The following is a 27730-nucleotide window of genomic DNA, read 5'->3' as shown; positions in this document are numbered from 1 at the left end:
TTTACAGAAATGTCTTTTGCATATCCTGAAATGCCACCATACTAGATTTGGTACATTCTGACTGCTAAATCTCTCCCTAGATAACATTGACTAGGGGAACACTTTAATTATAATTACAAACATAGGCATTATGGTTTAATCAATTGTTTTTGTTATTAGTTTGTGGATTTTTTTTTAAAATCTAAAATTTTTGGCTTTTTTTCAGTAACTTACATCACACAAGGAACACTTATTGATACAGGCTTTATTATGTGCATATCCACATCCAATAATAAAGCCTATATCAATAAAAAATCCACACGATGATTTAAACTTTCAGGAGCAAATATAAAATATTTTAGTGTAAAACAAGTAGAAACAAAGTCATGTACACAGAGATTTAACATCCCCATTGGGAATAATTGAAATATTAAATAAAAGTAATAATAAGGAAGAAAATTTACTTTATGTAGCTATACTGTAAAAGTTAATAAACTAAACTATGAAAAAAAAAATTTTCTTTTACTACCTCCATCATTTTAAAAATCCTGTGCACAGGTCTGAGCAGAAACAAAGTTACAGTTATTTTGTTATGAAAGAATATACTGTTTGAATCAATGATTGAAGTTACTGTTAAATATTATATGACATCGATATGTATTGTACAATACTTTGTGCCATGGTGATGTTTGTAAATATTTTTCATGTTATGTGTTTTAAAAGTTGCTGTTGACCCCTCGGAAAACCATTGGTGACTGTGAACTTGTTTTACTCTTCCCTTTTTCAGCACCAACCTTCCGTGAGTAAGTCAATTTTATCTTTTGTGTAATCTTTGTTTCTCTGTCATGTAACCAGTTGCACAAGTCTAACCAGTTTTCCTAATCTCCAAAAAGGAACATCCAGTCTAACATATACAAATTGTACATTTTACAACACTGTTTCCTTAATTAATAAAAGGATATATCAAAAATAAAGAATATAATTCTTTTGATAGTATAATAAAAACAATTATGTTGTTTTTGAAACCGTGTTTTGCAAATATATTGGACTTCGAACTAAAAATCCTATACAAAGAGAAAAATATGTATAATAGAAAATTTAAAGAAAGCGTTTCAATTTTAACAGCCAAAAATTGTATCAATAAAAATTTAAGTGTAAAAATAAATGAGAACTGGATGAAAATATTATAATACACACAATATACATTAATGTTGATGGTAATTATCTATAAAGGTTATGCTGTTGTTAATATTAATAATATCTTCCTTTGTAATATGCAAATCAGTACAAAACTGCAATGCAGTATGTAATGCAGATACAGTAAAAAACAATAATGTAAAAAATTGTCTATTTCTCTTTCGAGATACATATGGTGATTATGTCTAAGATTCCTGGATATTGTGAAATAAGTAAAAGATCATTTATAGTAAATTCTAATGAAATTACTCCACTTATTGTAAAATAAGTTGTGTGCACCTATTGGGTTAAGATCTTGTATGTACAACAGATTAAAAATTAATATGGTAAGAGATATACATTATTTTAATTCTGTTTTATTAGATATTTATGTAATAATTTTAAAAATTGTATTTTTAAAAAATTGTATCTTTTAGTTGACTGATGAGGGGCTTTATGCCCGAAACGTGCTGTTGTCATGTATCAACTAAAAAGTGATGGAAATAAAGCCAAGTGTTTATTTGTAACTCTCATTTGAGTTTGAAGTCTAAATATTTTATATAATTGTTTTTGATCACTTTGGGACTGATCTGTAATGATAAGATTTCAATGCTATCAGTCAGTTATTATTCACTTATGCTACTTAATTAAGTGAAATTCTGGTTTTATTGACTGACATTAAAAGTACATGTTTAAAAAATTAAAAACACATATTAGATTTTTTAATTCTAATTATTAGTAATTCATCTAATATTGTTTGACACCTTTAACAATATGTAGTGCATAATTGATGCATTAAATACCAGTAATTTAAACTACTGTACTGTGAACAAAGAATGTTAAAATGGTTAATGTTTAATGCTCAAAGCATTGGTTAAGACATAATGACAATTGACTGTTTATTATATGATATATATTGAAGCAAATAGTATGAGAAGATAGTTTATTATTATTTTCGGGTAAACAGGCAATGATAACTATAACCAAATTTAAAAATTAAACCCACGGTTAGGCTAAAGATGTTTCCTAAGTGTATTTTTAACTTAATGTTTTGAGACTTGCTGATAACATTAAACAATTGATAAGAAACTCTGTTATTACAATAAGCAGATTCTATATTATTTATGATTGAGATAATGAGAAAAATTCATAAAATAACAAGTAAATATTACACAATCTGACAGGTTATTAGTAGTAATAATACCTGCTCAGCAATATATTTTGAACAGGTTTTATTACTACTAATAACCTGGTCAATTAGAATGATGTTAAATTATTATACTATTGTATTCTCATATATATTACCCATGTTCATTTGTGTTAAAAGACAGGTTGAAAGAATACATGAGTTGTATGGTGGAGAGAGTTATATACTAATTTTAAATTGCAATTATGAAACTTCCACCTATGGAACAGCAGCTGCTCCATAGGTACAGGGTATATTGTAGAGTGAATTAAGTAAAGGTTTTTATTTTTATTCTAGGAATTTTCTGTGAGTTATACATTATCACAGATTATATGCACAAAAACACAGCAGTTTTCAGATTTATTTATCTAAAATGTTTATAACTTAGAAATGAATTGGATAATTTGAAACTTTTTGTTCATGTTCCAAGAAACAGAATTTTAATTTTTTGTAGGAGAAAAAAGCATTAATCAAATATGTCATTACGAAAATTTTATACACAAACCTCTATGCTTATTTATCAATTCCCTTCTGGCGTCATCAATTTTTCTCAACAGTTGTGCATTATTCTCAAGAACTAATCCATAGTTGTAATAAAATACTACCTAAATTGATAAATAAATAGAAAAAAAATTAAATTTAAGAAATATAAAATTATTTTGATATATATAAATTTCTAATTAACTTTAAATGTTTAGGAAAAGTATCTTAAACAATTTTACTTCAAATAAATCTTGAAATTAAAAAAAATAAAAATCTGCTTCTTTGTATGTCTATATACAGAAACAGTTGATTCTTATAAAGAGGCAATAAGAGCACATCTAAATAGAAAAATCACTTAATAAGGAAAGCTTTAAAAATTTGGCTTAATATGAATTACAACTGGACTTAATATCATTTACAACTGAGAGATTTTTTCATAAAAAGTAGACAATATTTCTTACAATTTAAATCTTAAAATTGTAATACCTTTGATGGCATACCAGGTAAAGAAATTAATTCTAGTTCAATATTCATTAATGTTCGATTTATGGCTTGTAAAACTAAATTTTCTTCGAGTAATCCAGCATCATTATCTATCAATGAGAATTAAAATTGTTGTTTAATTAATGTCAATTTAAAAAAATGTTTTTATTGTAATTTATTAAAATGAATTAATTCTAGATCAATTTCACATTACAGTACAGGTAACCCCCATATAACAAGGGAGTTATGTTCGAAAAAATTGCCATGTTATGTGAATCCGTGTTATACGAAACAAAGAACTAGTGCGAAAAGGGGGGTTAGGTTCCAAAAATTAAAAAACATGTTGTTAAATCCTTATTTAAATCGGATTTATTATTCATTTTTTTCATAGGTAAAATACTTATTTATTATTTAAATAAATATTTTACCAGAGGATTATTCATCATATATGATGATCTCAGCATGAGCATCATCAACTGGTAACAGTTTGTAAGTGCATTCGTTAATAGCGGTCGCTCTGCAATAGGAGTGCGCTGCTGTTTGTAGGCATTTAAGAACAATGGTGAAAGAAAGATGGTGGCGCCTGCACTATCGATAGTATCATGTGGAGAAATCTATATTTCTAAAATGAGCTTTTAGAGGCAAAAGAAGGGTCCCAATTGTAAAATTTAACCATTAAATGGATTATTTGTTGAAAAAGCATTCAAAGTAGCCATGAAAACAATTAGAATGCTCGTGCGGAGTTACGCGGAGGTATAAAAGAACGCACCCTTTATTACATTTTATGTTGTACGAGGGTTTTACCCAATTCCTGAACTGCGTTAGAGTGAACCTGTGCAATAAAAGCACCATGTTATACAGGGGATGTTCCCAATTCTCGAACCGTGTTAGAGTGAATCCATGCTATAGAAGTGCCGTGTTATAAGGGGAATACCTGTACATTAAAATCCATCAGTACATACACCAGAAAATGCTTATGACAAAAATTATTTATCTTTAAAAATTAGTTGAGCTTGATGTGTGTATTAAGGCCACCTTTGAACTGTTCAGTTTATATCAACAAATTAGAAAAATATCAGTTTATATCAACAAATTAGAAAAATATGTATCATTTTCATATCATTGATGCATCAACCATGATTAACAGATTCATTCAAACCTTAGGAATCACATGTATAATATCCTGTGTATAAATATACACACAGTATTATATTACAAATTTACAAAATAACAACATTACATTTAAAGTTTTATACTAAATTATAAATCAAAATTCAAATTATGTTAGCTATGCAGTTTGATTTTAAATAAGAGACTATATATAGCACAAATTAATTCTATAATGAACTGCAGATAATTTAAATTTTTAAAGATTATGGATTTTATATCCCAGATGTTCATAATATATATATATATATATATAAGCAATAGAAAAGTATTTAGAATGTTAAAATTATCTAATACATTGATTGTAAATCTATGAAATGCATACAATATTGACATCAGACACATTATATACACTGTAAGAAATAAAATTATATGATAAATTTATCTTAATTTTAGATGTTTATATTTAGTTCAATTTATCATCTGTTTTCAATCAACTTTTCTTAAATTATTGTAATTAAAGTATCAGAACATTCATTTCACTTACTTAAAAATAATTGTTCAAAATTTTTGACGTGAATGAATTTCTTAAAGTTGAAAATAAAAATGTGTGAATTTTGAGTGCCAATACAATTCACCGACAAAGGCAATATAGAATGTAATACCAAGACATGATTGGTGAACATGTACAATTAATACAACTTTATTTACACAGAACAAAACAAGTGTCACAGGATCTTTTGTCAGGATCCCAACTAAGATTGGATACCAGTGATTTTCCCCGCATTGGGAGTACACGAGATTACAGATACAAAAAAAGTTGTGTGCAACAGAAATAACCTGAATTTAATATTACTTTAAAACTACCTTACAATCTAAATGAGAGGAAAGTAGGAAACAGAGGTTAGAAGGATAGAGATAGAAAGACTAATAGTGAAAATATTCTGGAATTTTTTTGAGGGATACTGTTCCTAGCTTGTGAGATGGGGTCCACAAGGAAGTCTTCTTATTTTTGATTTTCTGTCTTTTGTCACATATAGTTCCGTTGCTTATCCAAACTCGTGATGACCAAAAGTCTCTTGTTTGGAAAGGAGCACTAATATAATTTATATCCTGTTGAGCCACAAAGTACTTGCTAAAGCTTAACCTCTTTTGCTCTTCCATTCTTACCTCCTCAGACCATGGGACATCTATGTGAACTATCCAAAATCGAGCTTAAGAATGACATCCCTCTACTTTCCCCTTTGGGCCTGTCATTGTTCTCTCTATTGTTACCAATGTTTCTCAAAACAGACCCCCCACATTGACAAAAGAAGGATTAAAAGAGAATAAAAAGTTCTAGAAAGGGAAGACAAAGAACAAAGGAAAGATGTTGAGAATTAAAATAATTAAAACACGTAAATTTTAATTAATTAAAAAGGCAAGCATCCACAAATGAATAGTAAAATATTTAACACTGTTACATTTACTTATAATTTCTATACATTTTTCCTTCGGTTTTCTTGTTTTGTGAATTAATAATATAGTTTTAGAGATTATAAGAGTGGCAAATCTATTACATTTTACAAATGATTATTTGATAGTTTTATCTATAAAGCACTAAGGCAAATTATCTGAAATGTATTCACCAAATATGAGTGGATTGGGAAACAACATGTACAAATTCAATGGTAGAAACCAAAAGAAGGTATAGTTTTTTTGACAGGAAATTATGGTACAAAAAGGTACGACAAGATTGACAACTAGAGGCAGTATCATTGGTACTGATTAGAACACAGCATTATCTTGGTGAGTTCATTTGCACTTGACAAATTATAGTCTTTAAAAGTTTTTTTTTATTTTATGATATCAGTGCTGAAATATTGCTACCATATCAAACATTTTACTAAATACACTTGATTCTGGTCAATACTACTTTTATGAAATAGTTATTATTTATAGTTTTATTTTCTATACATTATTTCTGTTTCCTGCAGCACCAAATACATTATAATTTTTAATGTTATCAGTTGTTAAATTTTTATATTCTTTCATTGTTTGATATTAAATATGAGAACTATTTATCTTAATTGTATTTAGCAAGCCAACACTGATTATAAAAGTAAATGCCAGTTAACAACTTTACTTTGGATTATTGTTACAAGAAATTTGAAGTAATTTTTATTTTGTCATAAATTCTGGAAAACGTTATTGAATACCAGAAATATGTTATGACAAGACCAAACTGCTAATAAACAGTTTGGTCTTATCAAGTTATCTACAGAGTTCTTTTCTATTAAAAAATACAATTAAAATTTAATGTGTTTTTGCATCATATTATAGTCATTCAGAATGATAAAGAAGTGAGAAATTAATAAATCTATATATATATATATATATATATAACAGCTGGAAAAGTAATAAGTATGAAAAAATTTATTGTTTAGAACTGGAAATTTTTTCTTCCTTATTAGTTAAAAAGTAATTCTTTTGTTAAAAAAAATGTATTTTATAACTGAACAGTAAGATGGGGCATATATTGATAAAAATTAAAAATGAAAATGAGTTATATTAAGAAAAAAATTAAGTCATAAATTAATATTATAATACAGGCATTCATATAAACCCAAATTTATTATAAATCTTAAAGGAATGAATGGAAATTGATGAGAAGTTTACTTCCACTTACATTGAACATGTCACATGCAGCAAGTATTGGAAATGGCCACTGCCTTCTGTCAAACACATACCAACATGTGATTACATGTTATTAACATGTCTCAATGTTACATCATCAATGTTTTGAATCTCATTCCTAATGTTATCCATTAAGGCAATCATTTGTGGTACACTCTTTCCTTCAGATAGTCTCACAAAAAGAAGTCTGGGCTGGTTTGATTAGGTAACTGAGGTGGCCATACAGTGACAGATTTCTGTACAGGTGCACGAGGCACATGCCTGGGCCTCATAAATCAAGGGGGCCTCAAAATTCAGCTCTCAAAATAAAAATCAGTAGTAAATTTAAAAATAAATTATTTTTTATATCCATGAATTACTAAATTTTTTCGTTTTTAATACTTTTACGTTTTTTAATACTTTAATAATTATTGTACTAATAAATTTCAATTTTCATAGTTGATACCATCCGAACATCAGTAACCTTTTAAATACAGCCAGGCAGTTGTAATTTTATATTGGTTAATTTTCAATGTTATTTCTCTGTCTCACTTTTTTGGACCACCAGTATAGTGCCTACCAGAGTAAAAAATGTGCGCGTAAGATGCACACTGTAGGGTGTAGCGGTAATGAAAATATTTAGAGGAGCCTCAAAATTGAATTGCACCTGGGGCCTCTCAAGTGCTAAATCCACCACTGTGGCCATAAATGATTGAAAATAATATGGTCCTCAAAAAAGCTTTGGATTGTCACCATTGACNACGTTGTTGAAACAAAAAAAGTTATGCATTCCATCACGTACATAAACAGTGTCGTAATTCGCCAAGTGCAAATCAGCAAATTCGTAAAATTTTTGTTTATTTTGAACAATCCGGATAATCGAAAATCCGAATAATAGAGATCCAGATAATCGAGGTTCTACTGTACTTTCTGATCAGAAAATAATAACAGCAGCATTAGAAAAATCATTTGCAATGTTTTACTGTAAATATTTCTAATTTATAATAAAATAATAACATTGTTTCCTGGAGTTTATTAACAAACTCCAGAAAAGCAATTTATTATTTTATTATATGTTTTAAAGAACTTTGAGTTATTTTCACATTAATTATTTCTAATTTAACATGTACAAACTTTATAGATAACAGTCACCTTTTTAAAATGTTTCTCCACATCAACTTCTACTTTAAATAGTTGTCTTTGCTTCACTGATATTACTGCTTTCTCAATTTGACAGAAAACACTGAATATAAATATTTCTGTCCTAAACACTATACTTCAATGCCTGGCTGTATATTTCAACCAGACAATGAAAATATGAAGTTCTTATTTATTATTTTATTTCAGTTACAGTAAAAAAATATTAATATTGTAAATCATATAAATAGATAATAAAAGTGAGGGGGAAAAAATCTATAATTGCACAGAAAATCTTTTTCCTATATATTATATAATTGTCTTATCATAGATATATGCAAACAGCAATTTTTGAATTTAACTTTTCCTAGGGTAAGTAACTTAATGAATAGTGTGGTGTTAATTTTTTTTACCTTTGTTGTATTCATCTAAAGCACAAGATGCAATAATTCTATTAGCATCAACAGTATCAGTTATTTTTCTCATGTCAATCTTTATATCATCTTCAGCATTTACAAAAACTCTGAAGGTGTTTTCACTTATTCCATTATTATTTATCAGTTTTCTGAAAAAGTATAAAATATAAAATTTCATTTTATTATAATTATAAACAATGAAAGTTTTAATTTAAATATATTAAATTTTCTCTTGTATTAGAACAACTTATAACAACTTTTGATAAAAATAGTCCTGCTTGTAAATAGTGTTTTCTGAATGTTTAAATAGACAAATTTCTTTCACATTCTGGAATGGCATGACAGTATCCAAAAAAATTTTAAGAAAATTCTTTAGAATAATTATTATATTAAAATGTGTGGCAATCATATTCTTCTTTAGATGTCTTCTCCTGTCAGGAGGTTGACGACCATTTCATGCCACCATGATCTATCTTGTGCTTCTCAGTTAAATAAATAACTACCCAAAGTTTTTTTGTTTTATTTAATAAATAAACTTACGCTATAGTATGTAGCTGTGTATCAAAATGATTGCGTTTATCAAGAACAACAACAACATTGCTTGGTGTTTCACATACTTCTGCAAAGACATAAAATAAAGTAATGTATAATTTTAAAATATATTAAAATCAATAAAAAAAATTATAATTCATATTGCTATAAAAATATATATATCTATTTTTTTGAATATCAATCAATTTATTTCTCCAGCAATGTAACAAGTACATCTCTATGCTTTTTTTGGAGTTAATGAACATAGTATTTCCTTTAAACTTTGTATTCTCAGGCCTTTCAGCCTATCCAAGGAAAACAACTATTGTGAAAAAAGTGTAACATACATATGTAATATTAGAATGTGAAATGTGCTTCTGTTGAAACACTTTTGGTAACTCCGAGAATGGACTGGAAGAACTGAAAATACTAAAGTTTATGGAAATATTGCATTTGTGATCACAAAAGACAGTATATGTAGAGGTATATGTATTTTTTGAAATAAAAGTTAAATTCTAGGGTGAAGTGGTTTAAAATAAAAAGACATGAATGCTTGACACAAAAGACAGGAGTGGCATTTATAACCCTGTATTTTAAACTTGCCATCTACAGCATAACCAGCCACTTAAAATGGTTGAAACATTCATTCATTAAATAGACTTTGCTAAATTTAAACGTTTCCTGTTTTAAAGTTATGTATTCAGTTGAATTGCTTACTTGATCAATTTTGCATTGTATGGAATGAAGAAAATTTCAAAGTATAAATGAAATTTTTTAAACAAAATAAACATACTGTACTTTATTTACATCTCATTTTCTGACAACACATGTTTTATTTTAAACTTTAATTATTGTTGTATGTATCATCTAATAGATTCTTCTCAAGTTTATTATGCAAAAAAAGTATTAAAAATTTTCAGAAGTAAATTGTATTACTATTTTATTTTATAAATCTGTATGAAATAAGAGTTAGGAGAGATAATAAAAGATACAAAACAATACATTTTTAAAAAATATATATAATTATATTAAAATTTAATAGAACTAATCACTAAACTCTAAAGATATTAATAAATATAAAAATATTAAACTTACCCTCGTTAATTTTTCCACATTTTTTTCTCTCAACTGAAAAAAATTTAATAATATTAATTGAAGTTTTTTAATTTAAACATACAGTAAAATCTCAATTATCTGACAATATTGAGACTTAGAGTTTGACAAATAAATAAACAAAAACAAAAAATATCAGGTAATGGAAGCTTTTTACAAATTATTGATAGTCATATCAGGTGTTTCCAACATAGACAAAGGTCTAGATAAGGTGATAACTTCTCGGCATTTTCAAACCTCATCTTGTAGCTCTGGGTCTTATGATAATTTCTCTGGGCTACACTGATTTTTTAAGCATTACTAAATAAAATAATCAAATTTTCAAGTTAGGTTCAATGTGTTGAAATTTGTTAAATTATTATTATTATTACCACCAATCTGGTGCACCCAGGTTCCCTAATATATTCAGGCTTACTCAGCATCACTGAATGAAGATTGTTATAGAGTTGTTCATCACATGGCAAATAGCCTCAGGTTTTACAGAGCTTCACAGATGGTCACAATAAATGTAGAACAAAATATGTATCATACAACAAGTTTAAACACTTTCTTATATATTTTTAAAACAATCAGCAATGTTTTTGTTCCAGTGCATTTCCAGCCTTCACAGAAGCAATATTGGGAATTTTATGGAAGAGTAACTTAACACTTATGTTATGTCTACTTCTTCTTGCATGTCAAAACTATTCAATACACTTTGACAGCATAATTTTCTAGCTTCATTTTGATTGATTTTGGTTTTACATTTTGTCATCTTCACCTTCCTCACTTTCACAGTAGTTCATTGCTTTTAATCAATGAAGAACTAATGAAATTAAAAATATAATAATGAGGAATAAATGTGCTGTAGTTACAACTATGCAACTTTACAGACAGTTGGCACATTCCAGTGATGTGAAGATAACAAATACTGATGGATAATAGAAATTTTACTGTATATGAATATACAATATCCATTGTTCATCAGAGTCAAATTCACAACAAGAATAGATAAGACGTTTATGAATTTTCACAAAAACGTTTATATTACAAGTAAAACGTATATACAGTTACAAAAGTTCATAAAACGACAATTAACAAAATGTCAGGTGTAACAAAGTTCAAATGTGTTTAATCCACGACAACAGGTCCGTCGAAAAGACACCTTGCGACGAACTTCTTGCGTTAGTTACCGCACAACGAGACGAAACAATCTTCTAGGCCAGCTTAGACGAAGTTAGAACAAACATGAGTTTCCTTGATGTGTCCTAGGCAAACTAGACTTCTCGCCTAAGGAAATGGAATTCCATCAATCAGCGCTTAGTAGTGCTACAAGACGTCCGCTGGTGGTACGATGTCTTCCAGCCAATCCGCGGTCGAGTTTCCAAAAGTTGTCTAATCGGTGTTCCCATGGTGATAACCATCGTTCGTTTGAAAATACAGAAAAGTGCGGGAAATCATGTCAGACGATTTTTATCCCGACAATCAGTGACACCAAGTCAATGTCTAAATTTTATTCTTCTCTTTAACAATCATCCAAAGACTGTGCATTGCCGAGCATGCAGCACTTAGGACATTGTGGAAGAGATGGAGGAATTGCAAGTAAAAGTAAGTATACACAATTCATTTTTTTACATTTAAATTTTCACTGATTCTTTGAGGAGGCATTTTTCGAGAGACTAATTATCACTTCTTAGATTCTGGTTTCTTGTAATCTGATCATATAATTATTAAACCAGAAGGGAAATGAGCATAAAAAGTATGAAAGGAAAAGCTGCAGAACAAAAAAGATGATATAGCAAAAAATCCAAGACATTGGCAATGTTAATTTCATGCAGACGTTACAACAGAAATTAATACAAAGAGATACAGGAAAATAAGATGGCAAAAATAAATAAATTCATAGACAAAACTTTTGATAGTATGTAAAATATTATTGAAATTCACTCACTGAAGAACAGTTGGCTGAAAAATATATATCATGTATATTGAATAATAGCATAAATCTAAACAAAGCATGATATGGGGTGTTGGCTATAACCCAGAAATATGTCTTGAATACCTTTATGTTGTCATTATATATAATGCATTATATACAACAAATTTTTTTAGTTATCTCTCTTAATTAAATATTTGTTAATTTTTAAAAGTTTAGCATTGCAGGAAACAATTTTCACAGAACCATCTCTCATAAATAATTGTCTTATGATATATAATTTTTGATTTTTTCTCATATAGAGATGACCTACAACTCTTTCAGGATGCTAATAGTTCCTGATAGAGTAAAATTGCATTAGTTAATGTTATATCATACAAAAAATTTATTTATTGATCAGCTGTAACTAATTAGCCATAAACGTTATGGATTTTTCAGAATTCAATTAAAAGTGACTTTGAAAATTTTTCTAAATTAAAACTAATCATTTTACTAAATTAAAACTAATAAAAAAAAGTCAAGAAATGCTTAATTTCATATTTAATACTTTTTATATTAAAAATTAATATGTATTTTTCCTGAATTAATTTCAATTATTGTTTAAATAAAAAATAATTCTTTAAATTTTCTTACCATTCACTTGAGCCAATGCTTTTGGTATTTCATTCCGAAACTTTGCCATTGATGCTTCAGTCTTTTGCTTTGTTATTTCAGTAGTGTGCATTTTCTTTTTTAAATTATAATATAAAACATAGTTATAAACTTGGCTTTTCAACTCTGATTTAAATGTTTCATCTTCCATTTCAGATCCTCTTTGACAAAAACTTAAAGGAAGCTTAGAAAGGAATGATGAAAAACCTTGTTTACTGTAGTACATTCTTAATAACTGACTTAACTTAGGAAGTCTGCTTTTATCACCAAGAAGTTTTTTTCCCATTAAGTAACCTATGAAGATAAAAATTTATTATTTGTTAAACCATTTATAAATAATTTAATAAAAAATAAATAAAAATTTCTATTTACCATCAACAGAACCTATCAGAGTAGCATAGGTAAACATTTCTGTATTGGTTTTTAGAATATAATTTTTACTGCAGTCAGTTGAAATCCAGTATCCTGCTGATGGTTGAATATTTTCAGGTAAATGAAATACTGATTCAGCAGTTTTAGCTAAAAAAGAAAATTTATTATAAATATTATATAAAATTAATATTGATTAAAATTCAGTCTTTTAAATTACTTTTTCAAGATTAACAATTTTCCTTATTTACACATCAAAATAAAAATTCAAAGTTTTTTATAACTATTTAAATAATTTGCAAATAAGTTACCTGAAAGTGAAAAAAGAAATGAACTTTGAAATACTTTATCATCAAACTCAGGATTACGATTATGCGGAGGAAAAAATTCATTTATCTTTTTCTCTTCCTCTCTTAATGCACCTAATATTCCAAACAAAACATCTGATAAAGAAATTGCACGAGTTTCATCTCCTCCAAAACTCACAACACCATCTTCTACATTTACTCTAACAGGTTCTTGCTGATCTTGTTCACTAAAAAGAAATGATTCGTAAAGATAAATTATTATGAATTTTATTTTTTTAAACAGAATTCTCATATATTAAATTGTTAATTCTAAGATCAGTTTTGTAGTGTTTATTTTTTGTGTAAATCATTCAAACTGAATAATTTAACAGCTTAAAAATCTAAATTGTGTACAACTTAAACAAGTTTAAAATTGCAATATGCGCGCATACATATGTACTGTACAGTACGTAAAAATGTATGAAATATACATTATGCTTGTTTAAACAGGAAGTCAAATAAATTAAAATCGGTGGGCTGAATGCTTACGTACTGTACTTCCGTCTTCACTAACATCTATTACGTCACACTTTTTACTGTTAGATAGGAAGAGAAACACGCGACAATAGGAGGAGAGATGTCAAAAATTATGACGTCACAAAACACGTATGCCTATTAGAATATTGTTTTATTTATGAAAAGGTGCAATAAAGTCAATTACGAATAAATCACACGTTCGATAAAATTGTAACTTTCTATACTGAATTTTATGTACAATTGTTTATAAGATGTTTGAAGGTGATGTGATAGAAAACCTTGTTTCCTATACTTTTTTCATTGGCGGATCTACATAGGGACTAATAAGGCCTTAGCCCTGGGCCCCCAAAATTAAATTATCATAAATTTTTTAATACTTTTTCATTAACAATGAGCACTTAATAATATAATAACTATTTTTTATTATACGATAACTACGATAATAATAATATTATAATAACGATAATTTATAGTATTATTTGTATTAACAAAAAATGGGGCCCCCATTGGGTCAAAAAACGTAGATTTCCCCTACGTAAAATAGTTGTATATTTTTGTTTATAGTCCTGTACAAATGACGAAAAATGAGTAAACTCTATTATTATTAGCTACGGTAATTATAGATTTAGCGTCGAAATTGATATTAATGTTTCGTTCCCAACTGATATCATCAACTCTACTAAAGTTAGTTTCAGGCAACTAGAACTTAAAAAAAACACACACACACACACAACACGCGTAAATTTGAATTAATGACGAACGAAATACAGCAGTATCTCGGTGCTCGAACAATTCGGTATTCGAACACAAATTCTAAGGGTTCACGAACACACAAATCGCTCGGTACTCGACTGAACAAACGCGACCCGCTAGAAGAAATTTTCGATTAATAACAATTTTTATTTTGTCACCCCATAAACAATTTTTATGATAAAAATTAAAAGAGATAATGTTGCTGATATTTCTGATCAAGATCAACAAAAAAGCCGAGATGACAACGAAACTTTGTAAAAAGAAAGCGCCCTCGTTTAACTAAAATTAATATTAACGCGTAATACAATACAGTAGAACCTCGATTATCCGGATCACTATTATCTGGATTGTTCAAAATAAACAAAAATTTTACGAATTTGCTGATTTGCACTTGGCGAATTACGACACTGTTTATGTACGTGATGGAATGCATAACTTTTTTTGTTTCAACAACGTCTCACCCAGCACAGTGGTCGTAAACTCTTAAATATATTTTACGTAGTAATAAAAATATAACTTGACATACGTATTTATAAATAATTTATATTCAAATTACATCATTTCTATGACCAAGGGCGGCGTAAGGCATGGACGACGTGGGCCACCGCCTATGCCTCGCGGTCCGAAGGGCCTCGCGCCTCGAAGGTTTATGCATTACTTAAAAGCCGCGAACGCGACGAAAAAATTTTACTCGTCATAAAACGATAAATAGTTTGTCAAATTTTTATTCATAAAAATGCAGTTTCAACTGCTTTTTATTTTATAAAATCCGTCTTCTTGCGCCACCAGAGGGCCTTTTAAACAATAGGTAGTCTGTTAGCGCTGGTCAGTAGTAGTCCAAATTCAATACGAACATTTGTTTCTTGAAAATTTGATCACGATTTAAATACGGTATTTATTTTTAATATTACCGATATGTCATCGAAAAGAAAACGTGTTGTATTATCATTAAAAGACAAATTAAAGTATTTGTTTCGATTATCCGAATTTTTCCTTATCCGGACAACCTTCCGGATAAGGAAGGTTGTCCGGATTTGTTAACTTTCGAAACCTAACCCTAACTTTTGTTAACTTTCGAAACCTAACCCTAACTTTTGTAATAGTTCTTTGTTTCGTATAGCACGTATTCGCATAACACGGAATCCGTGTATATGAATGTAAATTTTCGGAATGTAATTACGTGTTATATGAGGGATACCCGTAATATCACTTGAAATCATTCAAACAAGTTATAAAGCATTTATTTAGCTCCGAAAATGGCCAAATCTGCAAAACATGCACTCATAAACGCATATAAATTTTTAAAAAATGGTTATATATATTACGGACAACCTTAATTTGATCCACTTGGACCTAAATCGTGTTTGTATCGAAGTTTTAACATCATAGCATTTAAGGAAAAACATGCACTTGTATACAAACCTGGCCCTAATCTTAAATGAAAATATGAAACTTTATTTTTATTATTATTATTAATTTTTTTTTTGCAGAAAATCTAAAAAGTGAAATATTTAAAATGTTTAAACTTAAACGTAATCAAATTAGTTACCATCAAAATTAATTTTGAAGATAAACATTTGAATAAAGATTAAACTTACTTTGGGATAGGTATTTCATCAGTTGTATTAGTTTGTTTATCAGGTTTTCTTTCTGGTCTGGGTTTTATTTCGGTTTCATATACTGTGTGAGACAATGAAAAGAATAAATTGCATATTTCGTCATCCGTGAAATCATCTTCCTCAAGCTTTGCTATATCATCATCCTTCACAAATACATCCAGAATATCTTTTCGTTCTTCAGCATAAGTTTCTCTTTTTCCATAATATGTATCTCCAGTCTTTTGTAGAGGATATTTCAATCCTTCACAACTAAATCTAAAAAAAAAATCAAATCAAATTAATATATATTGTTATCAATAAAGAAAAGGCTTAATGAATACTTACTCATTTAGGAGTGTCTTTATGTTAGTTTCAATATTTCGCTCGGGATGCTTTTCTTCAAATTTTTCTACTAAATATATAAAATTACCCAGAGTTAATCCTGACGATGGCTTTCTAGGCATAGCATCATCAAAGCATTTTGGCTTAATTTTTTCAATGAATTCTGTTGGATCCATTAAAGCTGTGGCATGATGAAAAACAAACGCTGCAAATATATTAATATTTGAAAATAAAAGTTTTAAAGTGAATAAATATAGAAAGAAATAAGAAAACTTTTTACTTACCTAATGCAAATATTCGGATCATTTTCTTTTTATCTATTAAAAAATATCATTATGAATTTAAGTTTCTTGAACGGATTCAAATTCTTTTGGAATGAAAAATTTATCCTTAACATCAATCTTACACATTACTTTTATGAGCAACTTTAATCTTTATTTACAATGCGAGTCAGAAAATTAGCTAGCAAATTTGGTCGCGTGTTGTGTTGACCCTATTTGATTTACAGGGAAGTTATGAGTGGAATTCGAAGTAGTCACGAACTCTATGTTATGTTAACAGTGCCTACGTCAGCATCCAAGTTATCACTGAGCGTACAGCATCAAGATACAGTTGACACGAGATTGCCGAAATGTAATTTCAATACCACTTCCAACACTTGGCTTTCAAATGCCACTATTCTGTTTTCTATTTCCTGTAAACCAAATAGTGTTAGCACGCCATCAGGTCAAACGTATAGCCACCTTTCTGACTCTCCTATACTGTATATCAAGATTATTTTAATATAGAGATATTAAACAATTAATTTCTATAATGTTTACTATAAATGCATTTTATACTTTCAATATCTCTTCAATCTGATAAATATTTCTAAATCAATTTATTGATTATACATTGTAATAATAAATTTACTGGAGAACAAATACTCCTTTTCAACTTATTAATGTAATTGTTAGCAGGCACCATATTTCAAGGAGTCGACTGCAAAATATAAATGCCGAGGGCTTTCATGAATTTCGCGTCATTTTATCAATAGGATCAAGCATTAATCAAGTGTTAGGCCGCTCTAACTCGCAAGCGTGAAATTCTTTGCAAATACATAGAACACACCGATAAAGCCGGATGTGGTTTGAATGACTCATTAAAAGTATTGAATTCTGGATTACATACACATAGAAGATTGCGAAGTCTGAGCAGTTGTCTTTTAAATAATAAAATCTATGCAGGCGGCCTTAATTAATATATATGTGTTTTATTCGTATTTTTGTTTATCCGTATAATATTGATTCCTTACTAAAAGTATTAACTGAATGGCTAAACAATCATCTCTGTGATTTACTAAAATACTGTATAATTTAGTAACAAATACAATTTTTAACGAAAAACTTCTATTGTACATTCGAAAGCTACAAATTACACCCTCTTCATTGTATAACAAATAAATTAAAGCCATATAAAAGTAATTGCATAATTAAAATTTTAACATTTAAGTTTAAGAATTTTATTTTACATATTTTCTTAGTTTAGCAGCAAACTCTTCAATTAATTCACAGTAATTGAAAGAACTCAGGCATTTATTTTCTATACTATAAACAGCTAAATTATTCTTCGTTACTTCTCTCATAACACTTCATGAAATAGTTTTAATCAGTTTTAACTTAATAATTTCAAATGCCAGCAGAAAGATTTTTTTCTTAAGTAAAGAAATATAGTCTGTGTAATGTAATTTCAATATTTGTATCAAGTTGTTCGCATTTATACAATAATATAAAAAGAAAAGAAAATTAAAACATCGTTAATCTTAAATCAACCCTTATCCTTTTTAAGAATAATAAAAGCACTAACTTCTACCGAAGAATAGTATAATCAAATTGGTATCTTACTTAAACATACACGTAGCCTGTACTATATATTGTACTGTACAGCAAGATTAAATATTCATTTGAAAATTTTGAAACTAAACTCAATAGGAAGATCTTGCATTAATTAATATGTCTCTTGAATAATGGGAAAATCTGAAGTTTGTATAGAGTTTTGCTTCATAATTCACATCTATTTTCAGGTCATTCGAGAGAAATAAAATTGGAATATTTTTTACACTAAAAATGGGGCCTCTTTCCGGATGAGGCCCCCCACCATGGCTGATTCAGACGTTGTATTAATCCGTACTGCTGATAATGTGTGTATAAGTTTCCTATACGTTTACCACTTCTCCAGGTTTGATCCAGAATCTACAGATTTCCACACCCAATCTCTGAACTCAGTGGTTCTTAAAAATCTGTGAAACCCGAAATCAAATTTTCGAGCTTGCCTCTTCGCTACAGCTGTCTTAAAGTACTCAGAGCTTTAATTCATTTCTGCATTAAAACAAAAGGAGAATAGAAAACTTCAGCATATTTTAAACTGTGGAATAATAAATTAACATAGATGAAGAGAACTTTTGCCCTGTGTGCCCAGGCCGCCTAATACATTTGCACATCTATATTCCTATATTTGGCCCCATGTGAGTGTTCATTGATCGAGATAAAACTGCTAGTAACGTGACGAAAAGAATTCGGCTATGGTTACGTGATAAAGTCTCTTCCGGTTTAGTTTCAGAGATGATCATCCCAGTTTCCTTTATTAAAAGAAATATGTTCAGATTGAGGAACGAAACGAACATTTGAATTATAAAATATCTAACAGGTATTATACAATTAATTTTGAATTTCTTAATTATTTTTACACAGAATCTTTCGCGATTTACAGAATTTTTTTTCCAATACGAAAATTTCATTTTTAATATAATGTTACGATTCCATTTTTCTTTCTGTAATAAAATTTTACAAGTCGGATTTTCTTAAACGAAAACAGAACTAAATTTTATCTATTTGCATATATTTGTTTACCGTTACACCTGCAAGACGATAACCATATCGGTGCTTTTATATTTAGTTTCATTATATAAATTTTAATCTTTATATTACGTAAATACAAGTCTATAGCGTATTATATACATTGCTGCTTAAGAATAAAAATAAAATGGAAGATATTCGTTTACGAGTAACTGCTCGTCTTTTCTAGTTTAAAATTAAAGAAAACGAGTAACTAAAAAAACTACTGCATCTACATTTTGTTTTTACTAGACATTCAAACTGCAATTACCTCAAATTCTCGAATAGTTTCGCTGTTTATTTTAAATTCTTTAAGGAAAATATTACTTAAATTCTTATTTTCAGTATAATATCCTAAATTATCCAATGGCAGTGAAGATTTTATAATCTTTAACAAGTTATTTTATCTGGGATAATACAGATAATTTTCTGATACAGACCCACTTTCACAAATAATGATGAAATCGCTATATTACAAGTATTACCATACTTTTAAGCAATATGCCCGTCTGGATATTTAAATTTTATTTTCCATTAAAAATTTGCATATGTTTAGCAGATTATTTAAAATAAATGCGCTATATATCTGACATGATTCTTACAGAAATGTTACCGTTAAGATATTTACGAAATTCGTGTAATTTACGTCATTCGTGAAAATTTCAAAGTTCTATGGAATGTTAGCCTTATGTATTATCCATTCATAAATTATGAAAAAATTAATATAATTATCATTTTTTTACATTAAAAAACTAATAAATATATCAATCAAATGCATTATAAACCACTTCCTTTTAATTATTATTCGTTAGGAAAATAATAAAACATAATTTTACGAATACAAAATTCTCTATCAAAAGCGACTATATGAAATAAAATCAGGGGAAGCCATTTTGTTTGATTATATAGAAAAGTAATACATTAAAAGTTACTTACACAGAACAGTCTTCGAGAATATTTCGTATATATTCTCTCAATTGGATCCAATTCTTCACGATTGAAGAGAGAAAAGAAATTTTTTCGAAGGTCCAAAGCGCACCTTACTTCTATCACGTGTTATCACCACCCAATTCTAACATTAAATTTAAAATTTATCTTATCAGTCTGTTGTTAGGGCGGTACCACCTGACCGTTACCTTTGATAATATGCAGTAATGTATGTTTTCATCTCCCACATAGAATAATTTGCACCTTATATCACTGTTTTTCAAATCTGAAATCATATCATAGAAGCTATAAATGTATGAGTTGTCCCAGATAATATATATATATATATATATAAGGTGTTGATAGAATTGCATATATCATTAATAGAATTGCACATAAAATACACAAGAATCACTGTCATATTAATTTAAAATAAATTTTTCCCCCCACACAAAAAGTTTTCTGAAGACAAATTGTGTAATGTTTTTGATTCATAATTTGGAATGGGAAATAAATACTTATGCAAAAAACACTCCAATATTCCTAATGCAAATATTCTTTAAAAATAAGCTAATATAAAATTTTTATTTAATTTTTTTTTCTAATATTGCACTAATATTGACCAAAAATTATTTAGCAATTTATCTATGCCTTTAAGTGCAACTCTATCAAAGTCCGAAGTTTACCTCTTCATTATTTTTCAAGATAATACTTACTTAAACTTTACAAGTCATTACATAAATACAGAATAAAATTATGGCACTTACATTTTGAATAAACTTACTAATAAATACATACAGAATATGAAAATTGAATTACCATAGTAGAACACGTATGGATATTTTTACGTACACGTTAATTACGAAACCAAACAATTTCATAAAAATTAAATACAGAAACAATTTCTTATCAGAATTTACAATTGATTACAAAATAATTCAATGCAGTCTGAATCAATTATTAGGTAGAACGGGAAATGAAATAATTTTTCAGATAAAAATTAGTCTGACTAAAAAAGTAAATCTAATCAGGGTGGCAAATAGTTTTGATAAGTTTATATGTTACTTAAATAAGTTCAGAAGGAAAACATGTATAGTCAATTAGAATTTCATTTAATAAATATTATACATTTTCACAAAAAAATGCTATTTCAACTAATACTGTTTTGTAGAATTTTTATAAACAGTATATTTTACAAACACTCATTTATTACATATTTTTTTCTAATATATATTAGCATGTAAAATAATTTCATTTGAATAACAATAACTACTGGGATGAAATTACACAGGGAAATATCTTAATTTACAGGGGAAGCTCAAATTTCACGTCAACTGCTGCAGACCGGGCTAGACCCACTATTGTAGATAACTTGACTACCTAAAAGAAAAAAAAATAACCATTTAGGTAGTGTTTCTAAATGCATATATAGTATAACTGGAAAAAGATAATCAAAATTAATAATAAACACCTTGATAGTCCATCACACCAATAATATTTAATAATGTAACACTTTCAACCATATTAAAATGGCCCTCTTCAGATTGGAATTTGAAAATATACAAAACTGGAATACAGCATATGATTTACTGTAAATACCAGGTGTCCAAAATTAATACAAAATGCTAATATAAAATCAACTTTGATATACTTATATATAAAATTAAACAATTGAGCAGATTGTTGTATAGTGGAACAAAGGTAGGGCTATGTTCAATATACTTGAAATTGTTTCAACAAGTGCTCTGATCTTTATAATGATTTGTAGATCTCAAGTCTAATGACGTTATCCCATGTTGGATTTAGGGAGCTTAGCCTCATTGAGATTTACTTCATCATCATTGTCCAACTCACTAGCAGGACTCCTTTATGAACAAGTCATTAGAGATCTAGATGAGGAAGTCTTACCACCATACACCATGAATATACTCTTGTACACAAGATACTGCAGTGACTCTGCATCAAGTAAAAAGTCATCGACTGATTATATATACAAGATTTTATAGTTGCTGATTTTTGGGGTCAATTTTTCCATCCCCAAATGGCTAAGTAACTCTGAATATCTCATTCAAAAGATAATTGTTTTCTTAGGTAGTGTGGTGTGCAAAATTTCAGGTTTTTCTATATAGGCATTGGTGAAATATAATCAATTGAAAAGTGCAAAATTCACCAAAAATACTTTATTTCTTCTTCATCTGGCATTGCAGACACTCCAAGAGGGTTTAATGGGTCTAGAAAGCTCAAATTTTAAACTTACACATCTCATTATCAGTGTGGTGCTGTCAAAACTTCTGGGTCAATAAGCCAAAATTCACAGGAGTTTCCCTTAGAGCTATATTAATTTTATCATTTAATTTCATGCTTATAAGGATAAAATTACATTAAAACAAATGATTTTCATTCACAATGTTATCCAGAATAACAAAAGTTTAAATTTATGTGAATTGAAACTTTTTATAATGATTTTATTAACAGCATATTGAAAGCATTTGGTCAGTGACTTGCTGAATGCCAACCAAACTAAGACATTGTCTTAGGTCTTGATGTAATAACACAATCATTAACCAAAAAAAATAACTGATATCCAAATGAATTATTTAGATAAACTCATAAGAAAAAAAAAAGTTTAATTGTCTTTACCAAAGAAAATCTTGGTATTTCAAAGTTGCACCTGAAAGATTTTTACCTATTTACTTGTTTTCTACATTTTGCTTCAAAATGCAAAGCTTACCTTTATCAGGAATGGGGAGTCAGAGTCAAGGAGTTGAATGATTTTATAGGAGTCGGAGTCGATTTTAAAAAATACAGCTCGGGAGTCAGGATTCATGTATTTTTCTGCCGACTCTCCATCTTTGATCTTTAGTAAAGAAAAACTTCTAAGAAAAAATTTGACTGTTATCTAAATTGTCATAATTTTTATTTGGTGCAATTTTTATATCTTAGATGTTTGGATAACAATTGTTTTTTGGTTAATGATTGTGTTATTACATTAAGATCTAAGACTACAACTTACAGTTGGCATTCAGCAACAGTCACTGACCAAATGCCTTCAATGTGCCATTAGTAAAATCATTATAAAAAGTTTCAATTTACATAAATTTAAACTTTTGTTATTCTGGATAACGTTGTGAATGAAAATCATTTGTTTCAGTGTAATTTTATTCTTATATTATTTTATCCTTAAACTGTCATAATGTTTTACTTAGTGCAATTTTCTCAGATGTTTTTATTTGAATGTTATAACACTAAAGACCTGACTTCAACAACAATCACCCTCCCTCAGTTAAAGGAACACAAAGTGAGCATAAAGAAAGGGAACTTGACATTGTCTATCACAATTGCACTAGCAGCCTATATTATAGACAATGTTGTCAAAGTAAACCTCAGTGAGGCAAAGTTTCCTAAAAACAGATCTATAAATCATTCTTAAATAGCAGAGAAATCAATCACAAAGATATTGAAACAATCTCAAGCATGTGGAAATCATGCTACAAAATACCCAACTTTTTGTCTGCTATATGATGATCTGCTCGTTATATACTTTGTGAATATACTTCTATATATTTATTTATATAAGCTGGTTTTTTATTTGAATTTTGTATTAATTTTGGATGCCTGGTATTTACAGTAAATCATGCTGTATTCCAATTTTGTATATTCTTGAATTCCATTAGCTTGAAGATGGTTACTTAATATGGTTGAAAGTGTTACATTATTAATTATTATTGGTATGCTGGATTATCAAGGTATTAATTTTGAATATTTCTAAATTTGATTAATAAAAAATGTAACTATAAAGTTATAAATATTTTTAAAATTAATTTTAAATCTTTTTACAATATCACAAATTTACAGAACTACTTTCCTGGTTGTTAGAAAATATAATATAGGAAAAGTATGGCAAGAAGAAGTCAAATCTTGAAACCCCCTTTTTTGTGTTTCTCAATATTTTGACACTCCAGGAGCCCAAAAATGTAAAACACCCTTTTATAAAAGTGTGTGTAAGTGCGTGTGTCAGCATCTATTTTGCATTATATCACAGGACTGGATAAACCAAAGTTTTGAAGCTTAGCAAGATTATTTCTATACATGGGCATTGATGTTATTAAATGTTGATGGTTAAAAGGTCAAAGGGAAAAGAAGGTCATGTGTCATACCTCAAGTGGGGTTGATTTAATAGCGAAGTTGAGGCTGAAGTTTTAAACGCGAAAACGTGTACATTGGACGTTCAGGGCCGCTTTCCTGTAAGCCTAGAAGTTTCACAATGGCATTTGGAATGTCAAGCATGATTCCACTGACTATCCAAACACTGTTGTCAAACTTAGAAGTTTGACAACGGTGTTTGGATAGTCAGGCTTACAGGAAAGCAGTGCTGAACGTCTGATGTACACATTTTTGTGTTTAAAACTTCGGCCTCAACCTCACTAATGAAAATTTTATTCATTACTGACATTTGCAAATTGTTTTTAAAAAACTCATCTTTACCCTCAAAATTAAGTCTTTTGTCTTTTTATAAATAGTAATATAAAAATTATTTTTTAAGAAAATTGCATAACAAATGTCATCATACACAATTTTAACTTTTTGCTTATGTGTCTTAGTGTTTTTTAAACTTAAATATTCTTTTAAGTATAGAAATTTCTCACAATTCAACAAAATTACTCCATTTAATCTTTTGTTAGTATACGAAGGTTGTCCCAGAAGTACCCGACCTGACATAGATGGCGGTACTTGTTTGAAAAAACTACTGTGTTCGAAAGTATCAACCTTATAAAGCTTAAGTTTGAAGTTTGAAGATGTTACGTTGTATAGTATTTTTTGGCAGCCATAAATAGTGAACAATCTCAGTGAATTTGTAAAAATGGAAAAAATTTGTCATCGTTATGTGATACAATACTTTCATTTGAAAGGTTTCAGTCCAACCAATATTAAAGCTGAGCTAGATTCTACTCTGGGGGAGTCTGCTCCCTCGTTTACAACAATAAAATATTGGGTGGCAGAGTTTAAACGAGGCCGTACGAGCTGCCAAGACGAACATCGTAGTGGTCGACCAAGTGAGGTGACCATGCCAGAAATGGTGGAAAAAATCCACAAAATGGTATTGGATGACAGTCAACTCAAAGTGCGAGAGCTAGCAGACATGGTAGGCATTTCAAAAAGTGCTGTACATCGCATTTTAACTGAAAATTTGGACATGAGAAAGCTGTGCGCAAGATGGGTGCCGCGTTTGCTCACAATGGGACAAAAACAGCGTCGTGAGGATGTTTCAATCGAGTCTTTGGCAATGTTTCGCAGCAACAAAGCCGAGTTTTTGCGTCGATTCATAACCATGGATGAAACATGGGTCCATCACTTCACACCTGAGACGAAAGAACAGTCGAAACAATGGACTGAAAGGGGAGAATCAGCTCCAAAGAAGGCGAAAACAGTTCCATCTGCTGGCAAGGTCATGGCGTCAGTTTTTTGGGATTCACCCAGGAAAAACAATCAACAGCAATATTATGCGAACTTATTGCAGCGCTTGAGTGATGAAATCAAGAAAAAACGGCCACATTTGGCAAAAAAGAAAGTGTTGTTTCATCAAGACAACGCACCAGTTCACACATCCATTATTGTGATGGCCAAAATCAATGAGTTAAGGTTCAAATTGCTTCCTCACACACCTTATTCGCCAGATTTAGTCCCCTCGGATTATTTTCTCTTTCCAAACTTAAAAAATTGGCTTGGTGATAAAAGATTTGCCAACAATGAAGAGGTGGAGTCTGCGGTTGATGGCTATTTTGAGAAGCCTGACAATTCTCACTATAAACAGGGTATCAAAGCTATTGTACATTGCTGGAAAAAGTGTATCGAGCTAAAAGGAGACTATGTTGAAAAATAAAGATATGTTTTACCAAATTTTTTGTGTCTTCTTTGTTAGGTCGGGTACTTCTGGAACTACCCTCGTATTATAATATAAAATTTAAATAACTGAAAATTATCAACTTTCTTCTCAATTCCTTAAACTCCTATCTGAGGCCCAAGAAAGTCAAGCAAATGCCTTTACCAGTTTTTATATATTTATTATATAATACAGTATTCATTTTATGTATTTATATCTTCAATTTAATTTGAATACAGTAGAACCCCTATAGTCCACCCTCAGCTAGTCTGTCGCTCTGGTTAATCCGACCGTGGTCCCGAGAAACTTTCCCGACTCATCGGTGACTCACCGCCCATCGCATTCTGTGTGCATTCTTCTGTGTTCATTACAGTATATGTTTTACATTGTGTGTACATGTACAGTTTTGTGTGTGTTTTCAACATGTCAGGAGTGAAACTCTTTCATTGTTATTCACATTGTATTTCATTGTTATGACATGTTACTCTTTCATTAAATGAAAAATTAGCAGTGCTACAAAGACTGGACAAAGGGGAAGATTGTTTATTTTACTTTTTTCTGATAATCCGACCTTTTCTGAGTTCCGATCATTCCCCCAGTCCCAAAGGTGACAGATTAGAGGGGTTCTACTGTATATACAGGTCTTTTTTTGATGTAAAAATCAAAACAATACAGATATCTAAATATTTTATAAATTTACTGCATTTTTTACATAAAAAATATAGTCATATGTATTCATGTAATAATACTACATAACATACTACAAATGACATAGTTGAATATTTTATGCATGCATAATACTACTGCCTTAGCTGGATGGCTAAAGTCTGCTGCTCTGGGAACCTGGATTCAAGTACAAGGTAGAATATCAAACTTTTTAGAAATGATATGATTCAGCTAAGTCAAGCCATCCATCTCACAATCCTCACTGTGGGGAGGATTGTGGGAATAAAGAGCCTTTTTGTTCTACAATGTAGAAAAAATAAAAAATGCATGCTTTGATAATTTTAAATTATATAAACTTATGACTTTTTTGGTTGTATGATTATTCATCTTTCATCATTATTATTTTCATTTTTGTTTTATTTTAATGAAAAAACCTATCATAACTGGCTAATAAAGCTCTGATTTTAAATTTAAAAAATGTATCCATAACAATTCAATTAGATAATAATAATAATTACTTTTATCATTATTGTCTAAATATCAGTTATTATAATTATTATAATATCTATTATTCATTATTAATTAACATTAAAAATTAGAGACAGGCAAATACTGGAATATATTAGTATACATGAATACTTGCTACAGTATTTTTTATCCATTGA

At 29.0% G+C, this 27730-nt stretch overlaps 2 protein-coding genes across 2 annotated transcripts in view; both read right to left on the bottom strand.

Annotated features, from left to right (window-relative positions):
• LOC111632868 overlaps positions 1-20672 on the bottom strand; it is a 28994-nt gene extending 8322 nt beyond the window's left edge. Inside the window, exons 1-12 of the mRNA XM_023377400.1 lie at positions 20528-20672; positions 17003-17035; positions 16722-16923; positions 16377-16652; positions 13513-13736; positions 13205-13351; positions 12815-13126; positions 10249-10281; positions 9163-9241; positions 8620-8771; positions 3311-3417; positions 2847-2946 (exon numbers count right to left, since the gene is read on the bottom strand). Coding sequence (XP_023233168.1) covers positions 2847-2946; positions 3311-3417; positions 8620-8771; positions 9163-9241; positions 10249-10281; positions 12815-13126; positions 13205-13351; positions 13513-13736; positions 16377-16652; positions 16722-16923; positions 17003-17024 — 1654 coding nt within the window. The 5' untranslated portion in view covers positions 17025-17035; positions 20528-20672. The remainder of the gene's footprint in view (positions 1-2846; positions 2947-3310; positions 3418-8619; positions 8772-9162; positions 9242-10248; positions 10282-12814; positions 13127-13204; positions 13352-13512; positions 13737-16376; positions 16653-16721; positions 16924-17002; positions 17036-20527) is intronic.
• A 1031-nt stretch (positions 20673-21703) lies between these two features.
• Positions 21704-27730, bottom strand: part of LOC111632774 (succinate--CoA ligase [ADP-forming] subunit beta, mitochondrial-like) — a 41599-nt gene continuing 35572 nt past the window's right edge. The window contains exon 11 of the mRNA XM_023377297.1: positions 21704-21898. Within this exon, the coding sequence (XP_023233065.1) occupies positions 21824-21898 (75 nt within the window). The 3' untranslated portion in view covers positions 21704-21823. The remainder of the gene's footprint in view (positions 21899-27730) is intronic.

Source organism: Centruroides sculpturatus, unplaced genomic scaffold (genome assembly GCF_000671375.1).
Source record: "Centruroides sculpturatus isolate CEXI.00-Female unplaced genomic scaffold, Cexi_2.0 scaffold119, whole genome shotgun sequence".
Taxonomy (NCBI): domain Eukaryota; kingdom Metazoa; phylum Arthropoda; class Arachnida; order Scorpiones; family Buthidae; genus Centruroides; species Centruroides sculpturatus.
This window is presented reverse-complemented; position numbering and strand designations above follow the sequence as displayed.